Source organism: Erpetoichthys calabaricus, chromosome 5 (assembly GCF_900747795.2).
Source record: "Erpetoichthys calabaricus chromosome 5, fErpCal1.3, whole genome shotgun sequence".
NCBI classification, from domain to species: domain Eukaryota; kingdom Metazoa; phylum Chordata; class Cladistia; order Polypteriformes; family Polypteridae; genus Erpetoichthys; species Erpetoichthys calabaricus.
This window is the reverse complement of record NC_041398.2, coordinates 13,106,165-13,133,141: the sequence shown is the minus strand read 5'-3', so window position 1 is coordinate 13,133,141 and position 26,977 is coordinate 13,106,165. Positions and strand designations below refer to the sequence as shown.

At 42.8% G+C, this 26,977-nt stretch overlaps 2 protein-coding genes across 2 annotated transcripts in view; one reads left to right on the top strand and one right to left on the bottom strand.

Annotated features, from left to right (window-relative positions):
* Positions 1-4,468: 4,468 nt before the first annotated feature.
* Positions 4,469-5,773, top strand: LOC114641716 (uncharacterized protein F54H12.2-like). Its single transcript, XM_028790739.2, has one exon. It carries the CDS (start codon positions 4,469-4,471, stop codon positions 5,771-5,773), a length of 1,305 nt encoding a protein of 434 aa, XP_028646572.1.
* A 15,759-nt stretch (positions 5,774-21,532) lies between these two features.
* Positions 21,533-26,977, bottom strand: part of LOC114641715 (tripartite motif-containing protein 16-like) — a 45,964-nt gene continuing 40,519 nt past the window's right edge. The window contains exon 7 of the mRNA XM_051927939.1: positions 21,533-21,857. The gene's annotated coding sequence lies outside the window, so the exon portion shown is untranslated. The remainder of the gene's footprint in view (positions 21,858-26,977) is intronic.

Below are 26,977 nucleotides of genomic sequence, written 5' to 3'. Positions count from 1 at the left end.
CGAAGAGCAGCTTTGTTTCCTTTGTGCTTTGTTTCCTTACAAACCTCCCATAGTTTATGAAGACGCACAGCAACAATTAAATCATACAGATTCTGGTGTATTCGCAATTGCATTTGCTTTGTGTATTTCTTTAGGTATTGACCCAAGTGATCAAGTGTTTACTATTTCTTCAATGCGAAATCACTTACAAATAATTTTTGTTACTCGACAGTTGCTTCCATTCCCTGTCGAAAGTAGCCGACGGGAGTAGTTATATGACTGCGGCATCTGTCAAAATGATTGATGAGTTAAGCCCCGCCCCTTTTGGATTGACGTCATAAACTCCCGCCCCCTTCCGGTTTTCCCGGCCGGAAGTCCGTAACTTCCGTGACCCTCGCCCATCCTGTTTTTTTTTACCCCAGGAAACGGCCAAGATCCGTTTGGCGGATGTCCGGTCCTTCCTTGAACCCTCCCATCCTGTTTTTACCCCGGGAAATGGCCAAGACTTTATTTGATGGATGGGTGCCCCCTCCTTGAACCAGCCCCCACCTCTCCCGATTGAACCAGCCCCCACCTCTCCCGAGGACAAGTTCAGGCAAGTCTGTAGCAGACCCTGCCGTCCGCACCTCTTGGTGGTCGCAGGTCTTCTGACTTAGAGTTTCCTGCCCATGGTCGGTTAACCCTGAGGACGCCCCCTTCCTCTTCGCCGCCCCTAGAGGAAGAGACCGCCCACACACACACACACACACACACACACACACACAGCAGCATCCTGACCCTTCAGTAACTGATATATAAAAAGCGGCACATTTTTGTTTCTAAAGACTCTGTGAAGAAAAATGGAATCTATGACCAGCACCCCACTGAAGCATCCGATCCACAGGGTCCAATTGATGGAGCTTTTGAGAAAGATTAAAAGATGTTTAATGCCCGAGTTTCGTGCAGCTAAAACGGAAGACGATGCGGGGGCTATGTTGCGCTATACACAGGAGGTCTCAGAGGACAACAAGGAAAACTGTCCTCGGCCTCCGCCGCCGACTTCTTGTGCGAAACACAGGAGGCCTCGGAGGACAACGAGGAAAACAGATCTCCGCCTTTAGTAGTCATGGATTGATTTCTGCATATTGAAGGGGAGGATCAGGCTGATGATGTAACGGAAATACCACATTTATTTTACACCACGCCCCTTACCCTTTTACCATAAATACTCAGACTGTTACTCAACGGACCCAAAAGGAGGACGTGAACATTTAAGATCCCCAGCATGTCGGTCTCTACAGACTCTGAAATGACCGGGCTCGGAGTGACAAACTCAGGGATCCCGTCTGAAGCACCAAGGCCTGAATCTTGCCAAGTCTATAACTCATTCCGGACGGACAGACTTCGGGATCCACGCTATTTCAGTATACTCCCCGATTACACTCTCTGGTCAAGAGACCTTGAGCCAGACAGCGGCTTCCATTCTCCAGATCCTCGGTGTTCTTCCCCCGTCTCCGCTGATGATCAGACGGATAGCCCTGTCTCCGATAAGGCTACTCAGACGGATCTCTCTTACCTAGCTCCAGGACAGCCGTGGGTGAACAACCAAGTTCCCCAGGAGCCGATGTCGATCGGCCTATCTGAGACAGAGATGGATTGCCCAGACGGTGTGCTGCCTGAAGCCTGGAAAAAGGCCCAGCAGATTATTAAAGGTCTGATGACATGTCTGCTGGATATTATCGTCTACTACGATCAGCAAAAAGAGTGTCAAGGCTGCACGGTTGATCATCCCAGTCAGAGGAGACATACCTGTCTCTCTGAACCTGAAATCACCTACCGAGATGGACGCTTTCTGAGGATTCTGAATATTTTCCGCAAGTCTTGGCTGAAACGACTGGCTGTGAAAATTCTGGGGTATTTTAACTTTCTATTGCCGATTCACAAAATAAATGCTGTGGTTGAAAAGACTGTGGGTGAGTTTGAAAATACTAGCTCTATTCATGATACTGTAATGCAGTCATTTTATGAAATGGATGAATACTCCTATTCTATAGTCCGCCGTGTGGCAAATGAGTTTTGTAAGCGGAATATTAATCATGAGGGTTATATGAACCTGTGGACTAAATATGATTTGGAGTTTAATGATATGATAGAACTGAGTGGTAATTCTGTACCTGAAGCACTGTGAACAATTCAGACTCCTAAATAAAATGTTTTCTATAGGTTAAGTGTTGTCAGTGTCTGTTTTATCATCAACGATGGAACAGGTCTTGGAAAAAACATATTATATTCTGAGAACGCGGGGGCCTTGGGGGGTAAAGACTCCTTGAAAAGAGCTCTCAGGCACGCGGGGCTCCATATTGGGGACCGAGAGGTATCCGAATGGTTATCGGGGCAATATACATATACGATCCATAAACCGGCCAGAATCCATTTTAAAAGGAATAAGGTGTATGTTTCCAAAATAGACGGACAATGGCAGATCGACCTGGTGGATATGACAAACCTAGCCGAATATAACCAAGGTTACAAGTATCTACTGACTTGTATAGATATTCTTTCTAAATATGCCTGGGTCAGGGTACTGAAAAACAAAACGGGTAAAGAAGTAACGAGGGTTTTTTCGAGAAATTTTGGAGGAAGGAAGAGTTCCCGTCAAACTTCAAACCGATAGCGGTAAAGAGTTTCTCAATCGGGAATTTCAAAGCCTGCTCAATAAACACGGTATTAAACATTTTACCACCGCTAGTGAATTAAAAGCGTCGGTGGTGGAGAGATTCAACAGAACTCTGAAGACCAAAATGTGGCGTTATTTCAGCTCCCGGAATACCCGGTCCTATGTGGAAGGGCGTCAGAACTTGGTGAAATCTAATAATTTCAGCCATCACCGAGGTATAAAAATGGCCCCTGCCGAGGTGAATAGTTCCAATTCTTGGAAAGTCTTTAAAAACTTATACGGTCTAACTAAGCCCCAAAGAAACTCAAAATATAAGTTTAAAGTCGGTGAGAGTGTCGAAATCCCAGAATCCTTTTACCAAAGGATACGAACAAACCTTTTCAGACGAGGTATTTACCGTTTCTGAACTAGTCCCGAGGGAACCGCCGGTCTACAAGCTGAAAGATTATGACGGGGAAGACATTATAGGTTCTTTTTACGATGCAGAGTTACAAAAGATTCGAGGAACGGACGTCTTCAGGATTGAAAAGATTTTGGCGAAAAAAAATATCAATAGAAAAAAGCATATATTGGTGAAATGGCTCGGATGGCCCGAAAAGTTTAATAGTTGGATCCCTGAAAGCTACGCGCAAGACGTTAAATACTGAGAAGCAAAAAATTAGTATTTCATTCACGGGGTTTACAATAGAGAGAAAAAGCTTTTACGTCGTCCTCCCCAGCAATTCTTCCCGAGATGTTTTCCCTAACAACACCATCGCCGAGTTTACAGTCAAATTAGCCGCACCCATCGAACTACAGGGTCCCTGGGAAGTCGGTTTGGCCGAAATCCAGTATCCTCACACCTGGAACACCCTAGACAAACCGGATAATGACTTTATTGTAGTGTCATCGCTCTTAACCAGGTTTTATAGTATTCCCGCGGGCTATTACTCTAGCGTCGAGAAAGTGACCTCTAAGATGAATGAAGCGGTGACGAGAGAGCCCAAAGCCATTGAGGCAGGTTCTTCAGGCTTACCGATACCAGAAAACACCGTGAGATTCCGCTACAACGCTCTGGAGCGAAGATTCTACATCTTAAACGCCGCGAAGGATGAAACTCTTCACGTCAGGGGTCAGTTGGGGAGAATTCTAGGAGCCCATTCAGACATGACCATAGCTATGTCCCTCTCTTGAGATGCGTACATATTGAGGATGAGATAAATAAGATTACCACAATCACCTACGACAAGCTGCACTACGCTCCGGTCAGCAAGACTCAGTTTGATACTTTGACCATTGAAATAAAGACGGATCAGAACAAAGCTGTACCATTTCAGTTTGGCAAGGTCATAGTCAAGTTACATTTCAGACCCTCTAAGAGGTGCGTGCACGATTAATACAGAGATGAGATCTTACCAGGACCCTAGCCCTTATGTGCATTATTACGAATCCCAAGCGGGTAGTGGGCTCCCCGGGTTCTCTGGGGCTCCAGTGATGTACGGGTCGGGGATTGGAGGAATATTTTGAGGTCTGTTTAGAAGAGCTTTACCTCTCTTGAAAAGAGGATTAGAAATTGTCAAACCACACATTAAATCAGCCGCCAAGAATATTGTCAAAGACGTGGTGGCGGGGGCCATGTCCGGAGCTATGACTCGAGGAAGTGAAGAAAATCAAGGGGGGTCGGGTCTGATGGTCATGAGGAAAACTAAACGTAAGAGACCTCCCGGGTCACGCGCAGGACCCATCCTCAAAAAGACACGCCGTTCAGCTTTTACATCATTTTCTTCTCTCCGCCACAAGGATAAGTCCCGCATCCGCAGAAAAAAGAAATCGAAAAACATTTTTTAACTCAAAATGCCTTTCGTTCATCGCATGTCTCAAGAGTGTGTGAAATCCGGACTGGACTTGTTTACGGTACCCTATACTCAGACTAGCGTAGAAAAAAGCATCTACGTCGAGGTGCCCCCTCTCTCAGCTCTATCTGAAGTCGCTCCGCTAGAGTTTCTGATTACTGGGAACGGTGAAGACTACTTGGACCTGAATAATACGCTTCTTCACATCCAATGCCAAATCGTCAATGCCGACGGAACTAACCCGCCACCCGTGGCCGAGGTAGCCTTTGTTAATTATCCGATAGCCTCTTTATTTTCACAAGTGGATGTGACCCTGGGAGACCGCTTAATATCCCAGAGTTCCAGCCTTTACCCGTACAGGGCCCTTTTTGACGGACTGCTAAATTACAGCAATGAAACTCTCAGGTTCCAATTTGCGTCGGGTCTTTTTTACAAAGACACGGCCAACGAACATGAAAACACAGCCTTGGACGGTCCGAATGAGGGATTCAAAAAAAGAAACGGCTATACATCCCAGGGTAAAACAGTAGAACTCCTCGGTCCTATTCATTCTGACCTATTTTTTCAAGAAAAATTAATTGTAAACGGTGTGGACGTCAGAATTAAAATGGTGCGGAGCAAAAATGAATTCTGTCTGAAGTCCGGAGATGCCGAGCGCTACAAAGTAAACATTTTATCCGCCTCTCTTTTTGTCAAGAAAGTGAAAGTTTCAGCGGCTGTGAAATTGGGACACGCTCACGCTCTCACAAATGCCAATGCCAAGTACCCCATGGAAAGAGTGAATATGAAAGTTCTCAGTATGCCTGCTGGGATACGTGTGAGCAATCAGGAGAACTTGTTCTTGGGACAGCTGCCCAAGTACGTGGTCATAGGCATGGTGGACAATGAGGCCTTTTCGGGGGATTACGCTAGAAATCCCTTCAATTTCAAGCATAACCAAGTGGAGTTCCTGGCCTTGTATTTGGACGGAGAACAGATTCCAGCCAAGCCCTTTCAACCCAATTTTGCTAATGACAACACAGCTCGAGAATATTACAACCTCGTGTTGGCCTCCGGAAAGCATTTGAAAGACCAGCTTCTAGCCATCAGCCGTTCTGACTTCTCCCGGGGATACACCCTGTTTGCCTTTGACTTGACACCTGATCAAGAATGCGGGGATCATTTCTCCTTGGTGAAAACAGGGAACATGAGATGTGAAATACGCTTTCGACAGCCTCTACCCCACACTGTGAATCTAATAGTGTACGCAGTCTTTGACAACATTATTGAAATAAACCAGAGAAGAAACATCCTTTATGATTACTAAAAAAGCATGAACACCCTGCTGATCGAGGAACTCATGGGCAGCAACCCGTACACAGAAAAACTGTTTTACGGAGTGTTGGCGTGCGATGAGCTGCCTAAAAAAATACTTACGGATCTACCGGCCATGATCATAGTCAACACTCACCATCAACATCAACCCGGAGAACACTGGTTGGCGATATACCTCAGAGAAGACGGAACTGGAGAATTTTTTGACTCCTGTGGAGCCCCACCAGACTTTATCTATTTTCCTGAGGAAATATACAACTTTTTAAACAGAAACTGTAAAGAAATTATTCACCATACCCGACAGCTTCAAAGCTGGTTCTCCAACGTTTGCGGACAGCACTGTATTTTTTTCCTGCATCACAGAGGAAAAGGACGCTCTTATAAAGAGATCATGAACCTGTATTTTAATGAGGACACCAAAAACGATTATATGGTTCAAAATTTTGTCACTACCTTGTCTAAGAATATTTCAAGAAGTTTTCAGGAGTACCCCTGTATGCAAAGCTCTATGATTTGTAATTATCTTAATAAAGAATAGACATTCTGTATAATCAAATGTAATATTTTATTAAACAAAAATAATTACATTTCAATAAGGAATCCATTCATTCTTTTTACGAGATTTGATTTTCTTGCCAACAGGTGTAGCGGAAGCAGCAGCAGAGGCAGTGATAGAGGCAGCGGCCCCCTCTGGGGAGGAAGCTTTGAAACTCTCTAAAAGTTCTCTCGTGTCGGCATTTGGCACAGCAGAGGACGGGATATTCAAATCGGCCAGGGCCTTAACAAATTCTTTCCACCCCCTAGGTCTCCGATAGGACGGAATGTTGTGTCGGGCTGTCAAGTTCCGCATTAGATCGACCATATTCGTCCCGGGTAAAGGTTCTCCACGAAGCACAAACTCTCCCAAGCCATTCCAGTAGGTTGTATTAGGGTTATACGACATTTTCTGTAAAATTATTTCTGTGTATTTCTTTGATTTATCCGGCGCACTTTTCAAAATCTCATCGTACACACGGTCTTCGGGGTTACTAGGAGCCTCTTTGAGAGCCCCCGGCGGTTCCTCTTTGCTCTCGGCAGGCAGTAATAATGTCAGAGACCCGGTTTCTTTATCCGCTTTTTTCACAAAGGTCAAGTATCTTTGCAAAACGTTCGTATAAAGTTTAACTTTTGCCTCGGCGGTCAAGTCACTACGTTAGAGTATGAGTTTCATTTGTTTATCCAGCTCACTTTCCGTAGCGCTTAAAAGGTCGTTGGAAGCTGGGGCTTTCTGCTGCCATTGAGCCATTTGTTGTTGAGGGACCAGGTACATCTTGCGTGTGTATTCCATATTTATACTCTCGATCCTATTAAACTAGTAATGAAAGGAATGGCTGCGCTTAATAGGGCACCGAGAAACCCTCCTTTTTGATTTAAAAGGGTTTTTTTCTTTTTAACTTTGAGTTTTTTATCGCCGAGTTTTTTAATGGCGCAACGATGCTTCTTCAGCAACTTGAACTGTCTGGACGTCAGAGGAACGCGGCCTTTTAAAGTATTGAGAGCTATTTCCGACAGAGCGTAAATTAAATCGTCCGGAGCCTTGCTCAGCACCGCTTTTCTTTGGCGACAGGAACCCTTATGTAGGGTCTTGAGCAGAGGGAAATTTCTTTTTATTCTGCACGACATGCCGACTCTTTCTCAAATACTTGAAAAGTTGTCCGTCTTTATCTTTTCACGACGTACAAGGCAGGCCAGTCGGGAGGAAACAAACCGGTACGTAATCGAAATTCGTCAGGCGTATGGGCTTTCAGGTCCACCAGAAGATAACCGTAAGGTTGCCTTGTAGCGTCCTCAAAGGCCTCCAAGAAAAATTTAACCCTCCCAGGATACATTTGACGCGCTAAACTGGTAATTTGCAGTTTATCTCGGGGGTTTTTAAAGAGGGTAATGTAATTGGCATTCAGATTTATAGTTCTACTTTTCTTGCCTTGAAAAAATAAATTTTGGACCAAGTAAATGATGGACAAATTCCTGTGGTGAGTATATTTTGTGAAGGCCCGCTCTATCTCTTCGCTATGACTCGCCTGTTCCATCAAATCGTCGACGATCACCAGGTTGACACGGTCAGGGGGCAGTAGTTCATCGTCGCTTAAGGAGACGGGTAATCCCTCCAAAAATTTGATTTTGGGAAATCGAGGTAGTAGCTCGTCATACAGAGGCTGCCAGCAGCTGTAAAACCAGACTATATTGTCGGGGCGACGAGAAAGCACATGGTCCGCGTGCTCCAAGAGTTTTTGTATAACCTAGTAGAGGCTCCTGCCTCTTGGAAAATATCAAACAAGGATGCGGATTATGCGGGCATGACCCTTGAAAAACTGACGGCCCCTGGGTGAAACATTTCCAAAGGCTCTGAAGCTGGGCCAGAGTTGGATGGCGGCTCTGCCGGATATAAAAATGGATCAGTACCTAAAAGTACCTGTCAAGGATGTTGAATAGACCAATCCGGCCAGACACGGACTACGTGTCTGTTTGAGACTGACCGGTTCAGCAGCTGCTGTCTGTTTTCCGCAAACCGTGGCTCAGGAGCCTGGTCATCAAGACTCTGGACTGTTTCAACATCTTTCGGCCGTTTCACCAGATTCATGCCTTTTTACGAAATGCTGCTGACGAACTGAAAAATGAACATTTTATTAAGGAGTCGATTGTACAACGTACAAGACTTTTATAACACGGAAGAAGCCTCTTACTCAAAAATACGGTAAATAGCCGATGCTTTCTCTAAACAACATTTTTTCTGTACCGGATAGGTCTGATGGACCTTTAGGGTTTTATGGGGTAAATGACATGGAAAATCAGATGAAGTGTCTGAACAGAATGTACCGGTGATATCACAGGCTGCTCAGTTGTAATATTGTTTTGAAGTGGTTGGTAAAACCTCTCTGAATTTTAGTATTGTTTTTGAAAATGACCAATAAAGTAACATTTGATTTTTAAACCTTAACCCTAATTTCTTTCACCGTCGAGGATGGAGTGTCATTGAAAAAGTTGTTTTATAGCCCGGCAAATCCTGTCCGCTTGGGGGCGGCCAAAGACTCTTTGAAAAGAGTGTCCCACCCCACCCGCCTGATTGGCCCTTCTTTGTGTCAAAAGCATTTTGAGGGATGTCGGTCCCAACCCCCCCTGCTTGGTCCTGTTTTGGCTCAAGAGTGGTTTGATGGATTGTCTCTTATTCATGTTTGTGAAATGTACTTCTACATAAAAAAAAAAAACCTAAGGTCTCGGGAGTCTGGTCATTGTGAATTGTTAATACAGAAAAGAGAATACAGAACACACGCCACACTTGCCCTATCTCTTCTGAAAAACACTAGTTGAATTTTGAACATCACGTACTATGGTTGGTTAACACTGTGGACACATGCCCCTTAAAGATTATAGAATCTTTTGCATTCTCCATTACAAGATCCATAGCACCCGCAGAAAGTTTGGCAATTAAGTGGAGACCCCATAGTTTGTCAGAATCATCTGGGTAGAGCCCAGGTCCATATTCTAAAATATCTTATATCTATTTAGTTAGCATGTCGGCGCGGTTCATTTTCAGTATATGGGGTATATTTCGCTGACCAGGGGTTTCTCGTCAAAAGGTTAAAATAAAACACAGATCCAAGATATCCCTAATTGAAACGGCAACATTTGTTAATAAGTGCAAATAAGTGGATAGTACTGGCGAGCTTTGTTGGGCTGAATGGCCTGTTCTCGTCTAGAGTGTTCTAATGTATATATAGGTTTGTCTTGCATTCTCATTCTTAAAGCTGTATCAAACTATGGTTAATTTCAAAGCAAAATGCATCCAACCATTTTGCTTATAACTAAATTAAATAAACCTTATAAACAGCGCCCAGTGCTTGATAATATACTTAACACTAGTTGATATCATTAAATGGTACTTCTATGTTTTTATTTAGTTTTAATATTTTTAATATTACTTTTGCAAGCTTTATTTAAAAATTAACTCTTTAAGACATCTTCAGACTATTCCAGACTGTTCACGTCAAAAAAGCTTATTATTTATTTCAAAAAGGTTTCTTTTCATGCTGGTTTTGTCCACATATCAATGTTTTTTATACCTTATGACAATTTTTCAAATTGTTATAACTCCTTTATAACTCCACTTTTTCATGTTCTTCCTGACTCTGGAGGAACACAAACCCAACTTTTAGTGCCGGATAAGGTCCTAACAATACCAGTCTAATGTTAATTAGCCTCATACTCTCAGATGTTAAATAATGTTTTGCCCAAATCATTGCAACACCGAGGAACGGGCTAAACAGATGACCGTTTAGCTAAACATATACTGCAAAACACGTAGGTTCAGTTGCAGTGTGCTGTGAGTTTGGATTGATCCCCTGTTGATCCGTTCTTAATATGTTTTTTAATTTCCTCTGCGACTTATTGTTTGTAAATTTAGTTTTTTACTGTCTTGTATTTGTGATACTTGCTTGATGTGGATATGGGCGAGTCAATGTTTCATTTTGGAATAATAATAATAATGTCTAGCTTAACTCTGCCCTTGACCATGATCACCACACAAACCCCAGGGCCTTTGACTCATAATCAAGAAGAATGCAACCACTTCTTGACTCTTGGAATCACAGTTCAAACTTACATCCCCTTCACCCTGAATGCGACTCAAACAAAGGATGTTTTTTTTCACAAACAGATGGGGGAAAAAGCCGTTTTCAAGGCTAGATGTCCTATGTAACTTGGACTACCTAAAAGAAAGAATAAACCTCACAGTTTTAGTAAACTTGTAATCCTTGTGCTAACACATATCTTCTTCTATAATAAGCTAACGTGGCTGTTCGTTTGTCTGTCCAGGATTTTAAATCACCTGTAGCTCGCAAACCTATTGACTTGAAATTTGTTACACATGTACTACGTGACAGCTACTATCCGCTTTCGGGTGATGATTGTATTACTCTTTTTATTGTTGAATCAACTCTCGGCACCGCGCAGTAGGGCGGCCATGCTGCGCATGCGTGAGAAGCAGGGGGCCGCTAGGGTGGAGAGAAAAAAAAAAGAGCTGCTCAGGAAGCAGCAAACCCCTCATCCTCTGAGCAGACGAATGCTACACGTCCAGAGAAAGAGGAGGAATAATATGAATACTCAAGTCAAGTGTATTCACTGCACGTTATCGTGCAGTACGCCGTTACTGGTAATAGATATTATGTAACTATTCACTAAAACATTTTCCTTCCTGATTTGCCTAACATGTCCAAAATAAGCCCTGTAGTGTATAGGCTTATATAACGTACTACAGCCATTCTTATTTTTCAGGGGCTTATAACTGCGGTAAAATGGAAGGCTATTACCAAGCAGTAACAGAATTTCTAAAACTGGGTATTATACAAAGCACCCTGAGTATCAAAGTGTTCATAGCCTGATGATGAAAATGCTGTTTTAAGTTAAAACCTGAACAAGATAACTGTTTTCTATTCAACATATAAAACATTTAGTAAATAAAGAGAGACTAAATACAATTTATAACAAAAATGGACAGCTGAATAACCGAGCAAATCTACTTTAACTTGAAGTGAAGCAGAGTGTTTTACAAATCATCCCCTACACGGTGGTTCTCAAACTGTGGGGCTGTCCCCCCTAGGGGGGCGCGACGTAACAAAAAGAAAACAAGAATCGAAAATATGAAAAATACATCTATTGAAACCATAACAAATTAACTCAAACTACATTCTGATACTAGAAAAATAAATATAGAGTTAGATAAATGTCGCTAAAAGTTAAGTAGGTATAATAAAACGTGCCTCTATGTTATATCATTACTTAAAAAGAAAACGACTTAGGGGACACGATTACGTATTTGCGACCCAAGTTTTCATAACACAGTTTTAAAGGCTGAGAAATGCTGTCCCTTCAAACTAAAATCTACAAAGAGGAAGCCCCCAATTGCCTTGGTGAAATGGATCCAAAGCTGACATATTGGTTGAATTGGTAAATTCAGAGCTTTTAAAAAGTGAGTAGTCTGGATTTTTACACCATATGATTAAGTTACTGTCACAGAAACAAGGACTTCTGAAACTTATAAAATGTAGGTATAACAGTTAAAAACCTAAAGAGAATAATGATTGGGGTGTAAGCAAAATGTTCTGATCCACCAAAAAATGTTCTGATCCACCAAAATAAGGTTTACTGAACAATGCACAAGATGGAAAAAGGAGGTACCGGATTTAAAGAACAAAGTGAAATCCTGACTAGTACCGTGTTAATACAGTATATTGGATACTCTGTGCCTGGTAAAACACACCCCAGTAACACCCGCACTCAACCCTCTGCTGAAGATGGCTCGTTGCACCGTTTAAAAACTCTGCGATAGAAAATTACCGTTAAATCAGAAAGGAGGGTTTTCTCGGACCCCAATTAAACGCGTCCATTCCTTTCATTACTAGTTTAATAGGATCGCGGGTATAAATATGAATACACTCGCAAGCAAACTTTTTAAAATCTAAAGACATAAATAAAAACAGACAGCCTGATCTCAGAGCCCCTGTGTATTAAGAAATAAATTCTTGGGTCCGTGTTCAGGGTTCAGTCAATCTGTCTCCAGCCGGCTGTCCAAATGAGAATTTTTATGAAGCATAAATGTTTCGTTATCAGACTTTTAAAACAGGCGGCTCCGTACAAAAAATAACCGAGTACATAGTTCAGAATACTGACGTCTTATGTCCGAGCTATTACACACCCGGCCTGCTCTTTTAAACCAGGCCTGAATATTCTCAGAGGAGAGGACCTGTTTGAATTTCAGACGCCGAGACAAAACTTAACTGATTGTAAAGCCCGTTTCGGTAAGAGAAAAAACTAAGATTGCTTGCTTCAGTCCTATGAACATTAATCGTCGTCGTACACGTAGATAGAGAGATAGAAATATAAAATGCTACAATTTATATACACACGAGCGCGCTCACGCTCCTACACATGCGCTGTGTGTAATTAACATGCTGATAATTCCTGCACACTGTAAACAAATATTTTTAAAAGGGAATTACCGGAGAGTCAACTTGGAAATATTAAGTATAAAATATAAGGATTCATCCCTCCGTTTTAAAACATGCTTGTTTAACACTTATAATAAGCATGAGTAGGTCTTACCATTATATTGACTGTCTGTGCAGAATAGTCTGAAACAATTACTTACATTTAAACCTTTGGCCGGACCCCGAAAAGTCCTATATTTTTTAAAAAGGAACCTCTGTTATTCGTAGATTTATTTTAGCAAATGTCTGGCCTCACTTTAAGTGTGTTTCAAACTGAACCTTATGTTAAAGTAATTATGTGTGAACATCTTTTGTGTCTGCATAAGGATTGAGCCTGCCTAATAGCTAAACCCCCACCCCCTTAGCTTCAGGTTGTCAGAGCTGATGACCGTGGACATCCGTGTATTGTTCGGGTTTACATCCGTATTTTAAAAGTCATCTTTGTAAGCATTCGAAGTCTTTTAATATCACAAAGTGAGACCATTTTCACACTGCCCCGAACGATCTGATACGGGCTTAAAGATCAGGGTACCCAACAGGAGCTTGTGAGCTCCCAAAGGTTTAAGACTCTTTCACTTGGCTGGGATTTATTTTTTTTTTTTAAATATATAACTCCAGGTTTGAATTTATACGTCTCGAACGTTCTTTAAAAGGATCCTGTTGCCTATTATTTTACAGATCTTATATCGATCTCGTTATCATTAAAAAACTTTTACATCTCGTGGGGTTTAGCTCCTGATACGCATGCGCTGAGAACGCAGCGCCTGAGGCTCGTAGCCTTGGGGGTAGGGGCTAAAGCACTCTGCGCGAAGGACGCATCCTGTGGGTCTGTCAGCTTCCTGGGGCTGCACGTTCAGAAAGTTTGCCTGTTCTGCGTGCACGCGCAGCGGTCTGCTCCAACAGTAGACGGAGAGAACCGGGCAGCTTGTGTTTGGAAACTACAGGCAGCCTGCTCCGAGACAGAGAGCCGGACAGCACCCTGCGGGGTGAAGTAAAGGCTTTTTCAGCTTAGAGCCTATCTGTGAGTTGAAGAAATCATTTACTTAGATAAAGGAATAGATATTTTAAATCATAGAGTTTCTTGCCCAAAGCAGTAGAGACAGGAATGGTCCCCAAGAGGCTTGGATGGTAGGGGCCCTTCCTTAACATGTTGGTGTCTGTGTGGGTGTGTGCGTGTGTGTGTGGAGGCGATCTCTCCTCGGGCTACAGGCAGAGGCCTCCTGCTCCGAGACAGAGAGCCAGACAGCACCCGGCTGGGGTGAAGTAATGGCTTTTTCAGCTTAGAGAGCGTCTGTGAGCTGAAGAAAATCATTTTTGACTTAGATAAAAGGTTAGATATTTTAAATAATAGATACAGAGATTTTATTACCCAAAGCAATAGAGTCAGGAATGGCTATAAGGCAGAATGGAGAGCCTGAAACATGTGTGTGGTTGTCTCTCCTCGGGGAGAAATGATCAAGGACTGGCCTGGGGCTGGACTCAGAGTCAAAATGACTATGACGGCCATCCGGTGTGTGTGTGTGGGCGGTCTCTTCCTCTAGGGGCTGGGATCGGAAGGGGGCGTCCTCAGGGTTAACCGACCGTGGGCAGGAAACTCTAAGTCTGAAGGCCTGCGACCACCAAGAGGTGCGGACGGCAGGGTCTGCTACAGACTTGCCTGAACTTGTCCTCGGGAGAGGTGGGGGCGGGTTCAAGGAGGGGGCACCCATCCATCAAATAAAATCTTGGCCATTTCCTGGGGTAAAAACAGGATGGGAGGGTTCAAGGAAGGGACAGGTGTTTCCTGGGGTAAAAACAGGATGAGAGGGTTCAAGGAAGGACCGGACATCTGCCAAACGGATATTGGCCGTTTCCTGGGGTAAAAAACAGAATGGGCGAAGGTCACGGAAGTGATGGACTTCCGGCCGGGAAAACCGGAAGGGGGCGGGAGTCTATGACGTCAATCCAAAAGGGGCGGGGCTTAACTCATCAATCATTTTTGACAGATGGTGCATGCATTATACTACTGACGGGCGACACCAGTTACAAGTATTCAGTGCGTTCAAAGACCTGTACGAAGTACGGCGACTAACACAGTCACTCATAAAAGGGGAGATGGGGATTGAAACTACCTTGGAGGACATGCAATCAACGAGGCGATTAAACGGATCTCAAGAGACGTCTTCTAGGTTGGAAAAAAAGCGCTTGGCTGCCAAAACCATATATATACATAAATATATACATCTATATAAATAAAAATATAAATGTTCGTTTGTTCAAAACCTTAAATCTCCGAAAGTTCTTCACCGATTGCTTTGAAATTTTGACACAACATTGCATTCGAATACGCGCGTGGTTTTATATACATATTATATAGATGTCACACCTGTGACAGGTAAAAACATGCTTTTTTTGAAAACACAGCGCCATCTGTTAGACGTAAAAGCAACACACGCTAATCTAAATATTTTACGATTCTATTTCAATGTTTCGATCAAATACATTTGTAAGTACGTGAATAAAGGCAGCGACATGGCAGTTTTTGGCGTGCAACCAGAATGAAGTGACAGGAATGCGGTCATACATATCGATGAAATCGCACAGTATTAGGCTGGAAGATACATAAGCAGCAATGAAGCTGTATGGGCGAATTCTTTCATTTCACATACATGAACGAAGTCCAGATGTTGTTCACTTAGCAGTACATCTAGAAAATGGACAACGCATTTATTTCACAGCTGCAAATGTGCAACAAATAGCCCTGAATCCACCGGCTACAACGTTAACTGCTTTCTTTACGTTATGTCAAAATGACGCGTTTATGAAAACACTGCTGTATTCGGAAGTGCCTACGTATTACACATGGAATGCGAGGAGAAAATCATTTGAACAATGCAAACGAGGAGAGCGAGTCAACGGACAACCTGGCATATTCAAAGAAACTACGATAGGCAGACTGTACACCGTGCATCCCAATCAAGATGAATGCTTCTTTGTTCACATGCTGTTGGTAAATGTGCCGGTCCAACGTCTTCCCAGCAATTGAGAATTGTCAACGGCGTTACACATGCCACTTTCGGAAGTACATGTCAAGCTCTGAATTTATTAGAGAACGACCGACACTGGGATGTATACATTAATGACGCGTGCAACAAGTCACATCCAAATCAAATTCGTGCATTGTTTGCAATATTATTGACCGCCTGCTCTCCTTCATCTCCAACACAGTTATGGGAGAAATATAAATCGCACATGGCTGAAGATATTTTCCGGCACGAGACTTCAGGTCACATGCCTGCAAAAGAACCTAATTGAGGCAACTATTTGTACTGGCGGTGGCTCAGGGGAGAGAGTTTTTATTCCTCACATCCCCGTTATACCCTCTGATCTCCCATTTCAATTCAAACACCTCCAATTTCCAGTAAGACTCTGCTTCGCAATGACAATTAATTAGTCTCAGGGACAGACCCTACAAAAGGTTGGCATTGATTTGAGGTAAGATTGCATTTCACATGGCCACCTATACGTTACATGCTCAAGAGTAAGCTCAGCGCACAGCTTGGTCATATTACAACCGGAGGGGCGAACTGACAACGTGGTATACAAAGAGATCCTTAACAAATAATTATTGGTACATTATCCCTCAGTTTATTATTTAAAAATTTAAAGCAGTACTTCGCCGTTGCGAAGCGCGGGTATTTTGCTAGTTTTGTAATAAAGAGCAAAAAGTTATAAAAAATATATATAATTTTAAAGAAAATGGAGAATACAGCAAAAATCTGGTGATGCCATATTAATGTTTCATTCTTCCATTTGCAGCAATGAAGCTAATTATTGAGGCAGATGAGCGTTGCTCCCCAGTCTGAGTGTTTGTGTCCTGCTGTGTGTGTTTGTCCCCGTGTGTGTCCATGTGACACATGAAAGTCCACTGTGACAAGGTGAGTGGTCCCTGTGACTCCAGTCTGACCCCACACTTTCAATATCAGCTGCTAATAAATCCTGACATTAAACTTTATTAGGTACAGTTTACATACAGTTTATTTTTGTATAGCCTAAAATCACACAGGAAGTGCCAACATGGTCTTTAACAGGCCCTGCCTTTTGACAGCCTCCCCAACATTGACTCTTTAAGAAGACAAGGAAAAACTCCCAAAAAAAACCCAGTAGGAAAAAAATGGAAGAAACCTTGGGAAAGGCAGTTCAAAGGGAGACACCTTTCCAGGTAGGTTGGGCGTGCAAGGTACGCTTCTTAAACACTTTTAGTTTTATTCCACCATAATAGTCAAGTGACAGCTACTTGCATTCTGTACGCACTGCTGATATTATATGAGGAGTTAAAGCTGCTGTAGTTCTGCTCAGATGTGGATTAGCAATAAGAAGAGACGGCTACTTCAGTCACCTCTCGAAGGGCAGCAGCTGATATTCAGACTTGCTTCAATCGACACCAAGTGTGCATCTCTGCAGCCCGGAGCCTCCACCCTGGAGCTCCAAGGAGGTGGCGTTGACTCCACTGGGGGCCAACTGGGAGGAACTTGGAGTTCAAAACACTAATGAGGCCTGCAATTCTCCACGATGACCACTAGAGGGGGGTGTACCGTCATATTAGTCAAACTTAGTCGTAATAATGAGGTAGCAAGTCATATAATTATGAGATGATAAGTCATAATAATATAATAATAACGATCAAGTGCCAGTGACCTGCTATTACTATTAACAGACTTGCATTGAATTTGGTTCTGCTTCTTTGGCAACGTGAGACTAGCAGTCAGATTAACTGGATTCAATTAACAAATTTTGGGGGTTGTGTTAAGTAGTAAGAAGTCAAGTAAAATTACACCGTTTATTGGCTAAATAAAAATATTACAATATGCAAGCTTTCGAGGCAACTCAGGCCCCTTCTTCAGGCGAGATGTAATCAAAAAAACAAATTTTGATCGCAGATATTTTAACGCGTTATCGCTGACTATTCAGCAGTTCAAGTTCTTACTTGTCCAGCTCAAGTGCTCCTTCTTGCTCAGCTGACTTTCTCTTCCCAAGCCATCCCATAATAGTCACCGACACTCCCTCTGTAGATGTCGCTCTCTCCTCGGTGTCTCCATCACTGATGTTCTCCTTAATCGTTTCCCGGCACTCCTTAAATCTCCCGAGTGTGCGCACATAACCGTGGACTGTCTCAGCCCGTCTTGTGTTAATGGCGGACACTTTGAGATCGCAGCACCGACTGAGCCTCGACTGTAAGCAGACGGCTATTCCCGTGAGGCTCACTCCGCTAAGTCTCAGTGTGACACGCGCGCTTCACGGAATGCCCGACTGGTTTAGTCCGGTGCTGCGCTTTGAGATCAGCGGGAGCGCGCACTGCGGGGAGGTGGGGGGTTTAAGGCGGAGCGCAGGTTTGGTCAGCACGTTGAACGGCACCTTCAGGTTATTACAATTATGAGATCGCAGGTGACTTTGACTTCAGTTTGAAAGACACAAATACAAACACGCGACATCAACTTCAGAGTGTGACTGCGCCGCCACCATTTCCATGATTCAATTTGTTTGTTTTCTTTCTATTTTATTTATTTTTGCGCACTGCACTTCTGGACAACCGTAGTTGGCTTTGGGGTGTTACGACACCATGTGAGGTAATGAGCCGTCGAAACCTGAGTATCGAGCGGCCCATCACTACGGGAAATGATAAAGGAGAACATTAGTGATGGGAACCCCGAGGAGAGAGCGACATCTACAGAGGGAGTGTCTGTGACTATTATGGGATGACCTGGGAAGAGAAAGCCGGGCTGAGCAATAGGGAGCACTTGAGCTGGACGAGTGGCGCAAATCTGTAAGAACTTGAGCTGCTGAATAATCGACGATGTCGCGTTAAAATATCTGCGATACATTTTTTTTATTACATCTTGCATGATGAAGGGGCCTGAGTTGCCTCGAAAGCTTGCATATTGTAATTTTTTTAGTTATACAATAAAGGGGTCATTTTATTTGACTTCTCACTACTTAACAAAACCCCCAAATTTATTAATTGAATCCAGTTAATCTGACTGCGAGTCTCACGTTGCTAAAGAAGCAGAACCAAATTAAATGCAAGTCTGTTAATAGTAATAGCAGGTCACTGGCACTTGATCGTTATTATTATATCTCATAATTATATGACTTGCTACCTCATTATTACGACAAAGTTTTACTAATATGAAGATACACCCCCCTCTAGTGGGCATAGTAGAGAATTGCAGGCCTTTTTAGTGTTTTGAACTCCAAGTTCTTCCCAGTTGGCGCCCAGTGGAGTCAACGCCACCTACTTGGAGCTCCAGGGTGGAGGCTCCGGGCTGCAGAGATGCACACTTGGTGTCGATTGAAGCAAGTCTGAATATCAGCTGCTGCCCTTTGAGAGGTGACTGAAGTAGCCGTCTCTTCTTATTGCTAATCCACATCTGAGCAGAACTACAGCAGCTTTGACTTCTCATATAATATCAGCAGTGTGTACAGAATGCAAGGAGCCATCACTTGAATATTATGGTGGGATAAAACTAAAAGTGTTTAAGAAGTGTACCTAATAAAGTTTAATGTCAGGATTTATTAGCAGCTGATACTGAAAGTGTGGGGTCAGACTGGAGTCACAGGGACCACTCGCCTCGTCACAACAGACTATCTTGTGTCACATGGACACACACGGGGACAAACACACACAGCAGGACACAAACACTCGGTCTGGGGAGCAACGCTCATCTGCGTCAATAATTAGCTGCATTGCTGTGAATGGAAAAATAAAACATTCATATGGCATCACCATATTTTTTGCTGCATTCTCCATTTTCTTTAAAATTTTATATTTTTTTAATAACTTTTTTGTTCTTTATTACAAAACTAGCTGTGCTACATGTCTAAGATGGGTTGAATGCTAAGTAATCAACGTAGATCTCAGTGCTAATGTTTGCAGTGCACCATTTGTGGGAATGTATTATGAAATGCATTTAGTAATAAAATGAATTACAATTATCATTCCAACAGATGGTGTATCACAAATGTCTGTAGTAGTACAGTGCATTAATACAAATGTTTGTGATGTGCCATCTGTTGGAATGACAAACCCAATTCTTATGTCTCTGTTATATGCCATTCTGTTTGCAGAGCTGAAGCACAACAAACTGTTGCAGTTCAGGACCAGCAGTTGTGTGCCAGCAGGGAGGTTTACAGGCTGGTATGGTGCCCACTAATCACACTCACACTAACACACATTCTGTCATTAAACTGCTGGCAGATATCAGTGGTGACGTCTGGTGCTGCGGCTCTGTAACTGGATGATATTGATTAGCATGGGAGTCATAAAAGCAGAGCTAATGTTTGTGAAGCGCCATCTGTTGGAAAGACAAAGACAAAGTGACTGGACAGATACACAGACAGACACACTGACGCTTGTCCTTTTATTATAGAGGATTAATCATAAACAAGAATTCCTAATATCATCAGAACATTCAAAATATGAGATTTGATCAGAGGAATTTACAAATTAAAAATGACCAAATTAAAAGATTTGACAAATAACAGTCGTCCATATTTTATTTTTTTGTGTGTTTTGATCTTTTTAGATTAATAACCAATTCAAATTATACAAACTGTGAAGCATTAACAGCCCATTTATCTCTGTGAATGTAACACCTAATCATAATTAGTTAAAGATTAATCTAAAATAAGTATTCTTTTACACATTAATTATTATTAAACCAAACTGTCCTTCAAGGTGATGTCAATATTCTGAATATTTTTCAGATCTCACCAAACACTTCACATCCTAACTTCTCGTGTGTTTAATATGCAGAGAGGCCACAAGAGGGAGCAGTTTGGCTCCAGAAGAATCAGCTGATGTCACAGCCCTGAAAGTCACAGGAATGTCACTAAGGTGCAAGTCACATGACCAGCGTCTGAGTTGACAGCACATGATGAGGGCCACAGGAGCTGACGTGGAGTCGATTATCAGTGACTGGAGATGTGTCCAGTGTGCTCATCAACTTTTAAATGACATTTTGCCCTGAATGTGCCCACCTACCCACCCTGCTGACTGACATTTCCATTTCATTAATCCTGAGCTCTAAAAGCCCCCAAGGTCAGCAGGAGACAACCTCAACCAACACAAACATCAGACGACAGGACAACATGGCTGTCAGCCTGTAGAGTTTGAACGACTGCCAGTGTGCAGCTGTGATGAGGACCTGAGTGACCAGACAGACCAGTGGCTTTATGAGGTGACACAGCGGGGACTGAAGCAATGGCTGAGGTGACAGGAGAGAGAAGAGGGCAGCAGGGCTTAGGTCAGCAATGAAGAGCTCATCGGGTGACAACCTGTCTGATGAGCGAGTGCTTAAAGAATCAGATGTCAGTCACACATCGAGATACAGATTTGATCAACGAGGAACACAATCTGTGATCTCAGGACGGCCATCAGTGTGTGACGAGTCAAAGAGGAGAAAATCAGGAGGGAGGAACAAAACTGACAAACACACAAGTGACACACTCGTCTGACTCACTCTGTCTCAGGTCACTCATCTCACCCTTTATCACCCAGACACTCTTCTCTATCATCCTCACCCCTCACTCTTTATTCACCTTCTCCTCTTCCTTTTAACCCCTCAGGCTCCATGAAGATGACAGATTTAGAAGTCATAGTCGCCATCTGCTGGTGAGGCCTGTAATACACAGTGGGGGGGCTGTCAGCCTGGGCCTTAATTGGCTTCTTCACACACACTGATGTCAGGTGACAATCTGGTCCTTGAGGGGTCCTGAGAGAATTGTAAATTAATTCTGGGAATGTGTTTGTCAGTGGAAAGATAAAAGTGTCCCCAAGTGTCACATCTGATTGTCACATTGAACAGCGATAGTGATGGAGAAGTCAGTCAGCTGACTCATCTCCTTGAGGTTGGGTGACAGTGGGAACAACAAGGAGGAGGTGAAGTCTAATGTCTAACGTGACACCAAGTGACTCAGTAAAACACCAAACTCCATCAGTATGGCCGACATGTGACTGAGTGGTGAGTCCTCGTCTTTAGACATTCACAGTGAATTCATTCAGAGGTGACAGACCACCTTAGTAACTAATAGAGGGGCAGACAATGTCTGTTCAGAGGCCAGCACTCCTGTCACTTCTGTCACTCTGTGCTCCTAAATAGTCACTGGAATGAGACTCTGGATACTGAGACAGGCAAGTGGTCCTGCTGGAGCAGCACTAATGAAAAGCACTATATAGACTGACTTAACAGGTGACATTCAGTGACACTCAGAGGACACAGCAGTTGGGGTGTCAGCCTGAAGGACATGTGGCTGTGAATCAACAGTGGCCCCTGCTGGTCAGACTGGTATATGTAGGTCTGAGGTGTCACCGCCCCTCACTATGACACACACACCTGATTGGCTACTCAGACCCAATAATAATGGAGACCCTGACAGCCGCACTCGCCCCGCATTCTCATCCACAAATTCACTCACAGAGGTGCTGCCCCCCCCCCCCCCCCCATCCCCTCCCCAACTCACACCTATAGTGTAAATTAAATTTTGAGCCCAAACTAGGGAAAAGCCAAGCAAAATGACACCTTTTATTGGCTAACTAAAAAGATTACAATATGCAAGGTTTCGAGGCAACCCCAAACTACAAACACAAAGACAACTGAGCTTTTGGGGACATCAAGTGACCAGTGGAGGGTACTGGTCAATGGTCACATGCTGTCAGATGGCAGATTGTTACACTGGATTTTAAATAAAGACAAAACCCTGGATAGAGGGGCTCAGTGAAGGAGGTTTTGAACCTGTGCAGGAGGGTCATTGTGTGTGAGACGCTATAAAATGACAGAGAGCCAGCGGGCCAGTCCAGATACACACCTATTCTGGGGCTGTAGGGGGCTCTGATTTCAGTCTCCTGGTTATTGTGACACACAGAGTACTTGGAATGAGACCACAGCAAACACCAGGACTTGTCGTTGTTTCCAAGGATGCACTCCACGCTCCCTCCTTTCCTTCTCAGTCCTTTACATGCGACTCCAATCGTCATGAAGTGTCCACTGCACTCCACCTCCCAGTAACAGCGAATCCCAGTCTGAGCCTCTCTGCACAGAACTTGGGCATAGCAGTCAAATCTGTCAGGATGATTAGGATATTTGGCTTCTGTCCTCTCACGTGTCACCTTCTTGTTCCTTTCAGACAGACGGAGCCATCTGTGTGCCGTGTTGATGTCCAGTGTGAGGGGACAGAAGTCTGAAAGGAGAGAAAAGAAAACGAGTGAGGAAATCTGGGAGTGTGTAACGGGACTGGGGGTGGAGCACAACACAGACAATTAACAAGAGCCAATCAGGAGCTGTGCTGACTAGACACTAATAGTAAAGAGCTCATTTGATTGGACAGAACCTGTGGGGATTAAAAATTAAATCATAAAAAGATGTCAACAGGCAACAAAGTGAAAGGCAGGGAAGTCAGTCATTTGAAAGTCATCTGAGTCTTCAGAAATTATGATAAACAACATAAGGTCACCATTGAGGTCAAAGTTCTAATGGACTGTCCACACTGACCGCTGGTTTTATTAAATGACATGTTTTATTGTCACAGTCCACCTCTTAAATTTACAATCAATCCAATGTCACACTTCACAACCACTAAAATTATTTGAATAAAAGCTGCAATCTGTTTTTACTATTTTTAATCTATCTATCTATCTATCTATCTATCTATCTATCTATCTATCTATCTATCTATCTATCTATCTATCTATCTATCTATCTATCTATCTATCTATCTATCTATCTATCTATCTATCTATCTATCTATCTATCTATTCTTGCTGGTGCTGACGTGACACTGGAAGGACAGACGGATAGAATAATTAAAGACGTACTACGAAGATATTTCAATGCTCCTTAAAAGTTTTGAAGAATCGGCATTCTAAGCCTACAGATGGCTTCATGTCTATTACAGAGCTGATTGTGTGGCGATTGGGTATTTAGAGAAAGAAAAGTAAGGACAGGAATTGGAGGTTAGTACGTTTGAAAGACAGTACTGCTGTAATAAATTATTTCATTGAAGGTTGCGCATGGCGTAGCAAGCCTCTTGCGTGTGACATGAACAAGCACTGCACCACCGTGTTCCCATGTTTAATAACATGCTTTCATTCTTATCATCATGAAAAGGAAATCACGTATACATCTCAGTATTTTAATTATTCAGAGAGCTGTAATATCACAAATGTAATGGATTCTGTGTCCTGTCAGAGAAAGAGAAAGCCGGTTTAAGAAGCAGGTAGTGATTCACACACAGAGCACATAGAAGATCAAATACAGAACAAAGCATTTAAAGTGCTACTTTACTTACAATGTGATTTGAGAAAATAGTTAAACGATTTTAAGATAAAGTTTATGAATGTTCTACTTTAATGACAAAATAAACTACGTGATTAAAGTGGAAATTTTGAGTTTGAAGTTGACATTTCAAGCTTTATTCTCAATGTGTGTCTATTTTTTTTGTCTGTACCCTAAAAAGCTTTCATATGACACTCAGACAGTGGGCTACGACTCGCCTTTTCACGGCGACTTTGATATGTGATTTCTTTTTTATTTCGGGCACTGTGCAACTTTGTGAACTTGAGCTTTCCAGTTTCTCTGACACTCTGTCACTCGATCAACTTCATTTTGTTGATTATATCACTGTTTAAACCAACAAATAGTATGTTTTTCATTTGCCTCCACTTGGTATTCGCTGAAATTCTTATATTTCTCCCCGTTTTTTAATAATAATAATAATAATTCATTACATATATATAGCGCTTTTCTCAGTACTCAAAGCGCTATCCACACAGGGAGGAACCGGGAAGCGAACCCACAATTTTCCAAAGTCTCCTTACTGCAAAGTAGCAGCACGTTTTCCCATTGTCTTTTCACAGAAGGCTATTTATATTGATTTGCATATTCAAAGAGGCGAAATTCTGGGAGGAGTTGGGGCGGAACAGAAGGCGCGTGCACGTGCGTTACTTTTCACACTGATCAGGATTTATGTAGCGGAAGAACGTGGAAGTTTGCGTACGTACAGATTTCTGCATCTGAAATTTTCTGTGCGTACGCACATTCCCGCTTTTGTGCTTACGCCATGTTATGTATAAATGTAATGAATTATATTATTATTATATTATAGTGTGAGTTCTACGTACTGCGTTATACATGAGGCCCCTGCAGACCCTCAAACATCTTGAGAATATTATCAGCTATGCTCACTCGAACATGAAGCTCTGTGGAGGTGGTCTTGTAGTCTTCACCTTTACCACCCTTGGCTGTGACCTTCTTCATCTCCTCCTCTTCTCTTGTACTCGTTCAGTGTGAGGCACACAAGGACACAACACAGCAGAGTGAGGACTTGACTGAGTGACTGAAGACTCCGGTGACACTCATTAAAGGAATCAGTCAGCTTGAGATGTCACGACAGTCCATTGAGGTCTTTGAACTTCTAAGGACCCCCAATAGTTGTCTTTGCCATTTCATTTGTTTTAATGTTTAAAATTTGTGAAGTCGAGAACTAAAAGCAAAGTGTCTGCTCTTTGGAGTAAAGAATGGAGGATGACGAGGACTTTTGTCAGCTTTAACTTATTTCACATACAATTGTGCTTCATTTTAAAAACTAATACTGTGTCTGTATATACAGTCGTGTGAAAACGTAAGTGCACCCCAGGACGTGGATTTTACTTTTCCCTTTTTAAATATTTTTGGACACATTAATACTCGGGTTTGACAGACGGCTTTGGTGATTCACTGCCTGAGTCTCTCTATCCCATAATGCACCAGTCACAGGACCCCCATCACTCTCAGCCCCTCAGTCACACAACACTCAGACTTTCATATCCTAAGCCTGTCCTGCTCTATTAAAACTTCAATGATTTTTATTGTGATGATCCATTCAGTCAAAGCACAAACTCACATTTTAAAAAGTCGTCTCTGCTCTGAGGTTCAGGAAGCTGGAGGGTGAAAACTGAAGCTTCATGAGCTGAAAATAAAAAGAGAAGAGAAGAAGAATGGAAACTGTGAAGATGGCATTGTGGGATCTTAGTTTAGTTCTTAAACACGTATTACAAATGCAGAGGAGTTCAAATAAAACATTTATAAAATATACAAGGGCTGGCAAATTAGGCCAAATGTCGATTTGAATATTCATAATAATAATAAATATACAGGGAGTCAGAGAGTATTGAGACCCCCTCACTTTCTGCACACTTTACCGTGTTGTTGATTTCATTTTAAATGGATTAATGTGCCTTTGTGCTCATCAGTCTACACTCAGTAACCATAATGACAAAGTGAGCGCAGGTCTTCAGAAAGGTCTGCACATTTATTACAAATCAAAACTGAAACGTCTCCTTCATAGAAGTATTCAGACACTTAGTTCAGGTCCTTGTGGAAGCCCTTTTGGTGTTCTTCATGACTAATTGTCTCTTCAAGTTTCGTACTCCTGTATTTGGCAAATTGATTCCATTCTTCCTGGCAGATCCTCTCAAACTCTGTTAGATTTCAAGGTAAGCGTCTGTGAACTGCCATCTTCAGGTCTCTCCTGTTCTGTGGGGTCTCAGTCTGGTCACTCAAGGACACTCAGACTTGTCACAAAGCCACTCCATAGTTGTCTTGGCTGTAGTCTTCAGGTCGTTGATCCATCACCCAGTCTGAGGTCACAGGTTTTCTTTAAGGTCCTCTCAGTATTTGACTGCACTTCTCCTCCTCTCAGTTCTGACCTGTCACTCTGTCCCCATAGCCTGATGCTGTCACCACCATGTGTAGAGATGGCATTAGGCAGGTGGTGAGCAGTGCCTGGTCCTCTCCAGACATCCTGCTAGTTCTTCTGTCTAAAGAGTTCAATGTTTGTCTCATCAGATCGTTGAATCTTTCCCTTGATGCTCTCAGGCTGTCATTTGTCTTTTACTCAAGATTATCTTCTGCCTGGCCACTCTACCATAAACGCTTGATTTGTGGAGCACTGCTGAGATGGCTGTCCTTCCTACAGTTTCTCTCATGTCAGCAGAGAACTACTGAAGTTCTGTTGTAGTGACCATTAGGTTTTTGTTCACCTCCCTGGCCAGGGCCCTTCCTTCCCAATTACTCAGACTGGCCATCTCTAGAAAGTGTCCTGGTGGCTCTAAACTTCTCCAACTTCACAATTCCTGAGGCCTCTGTGCTCCTGGGACCACT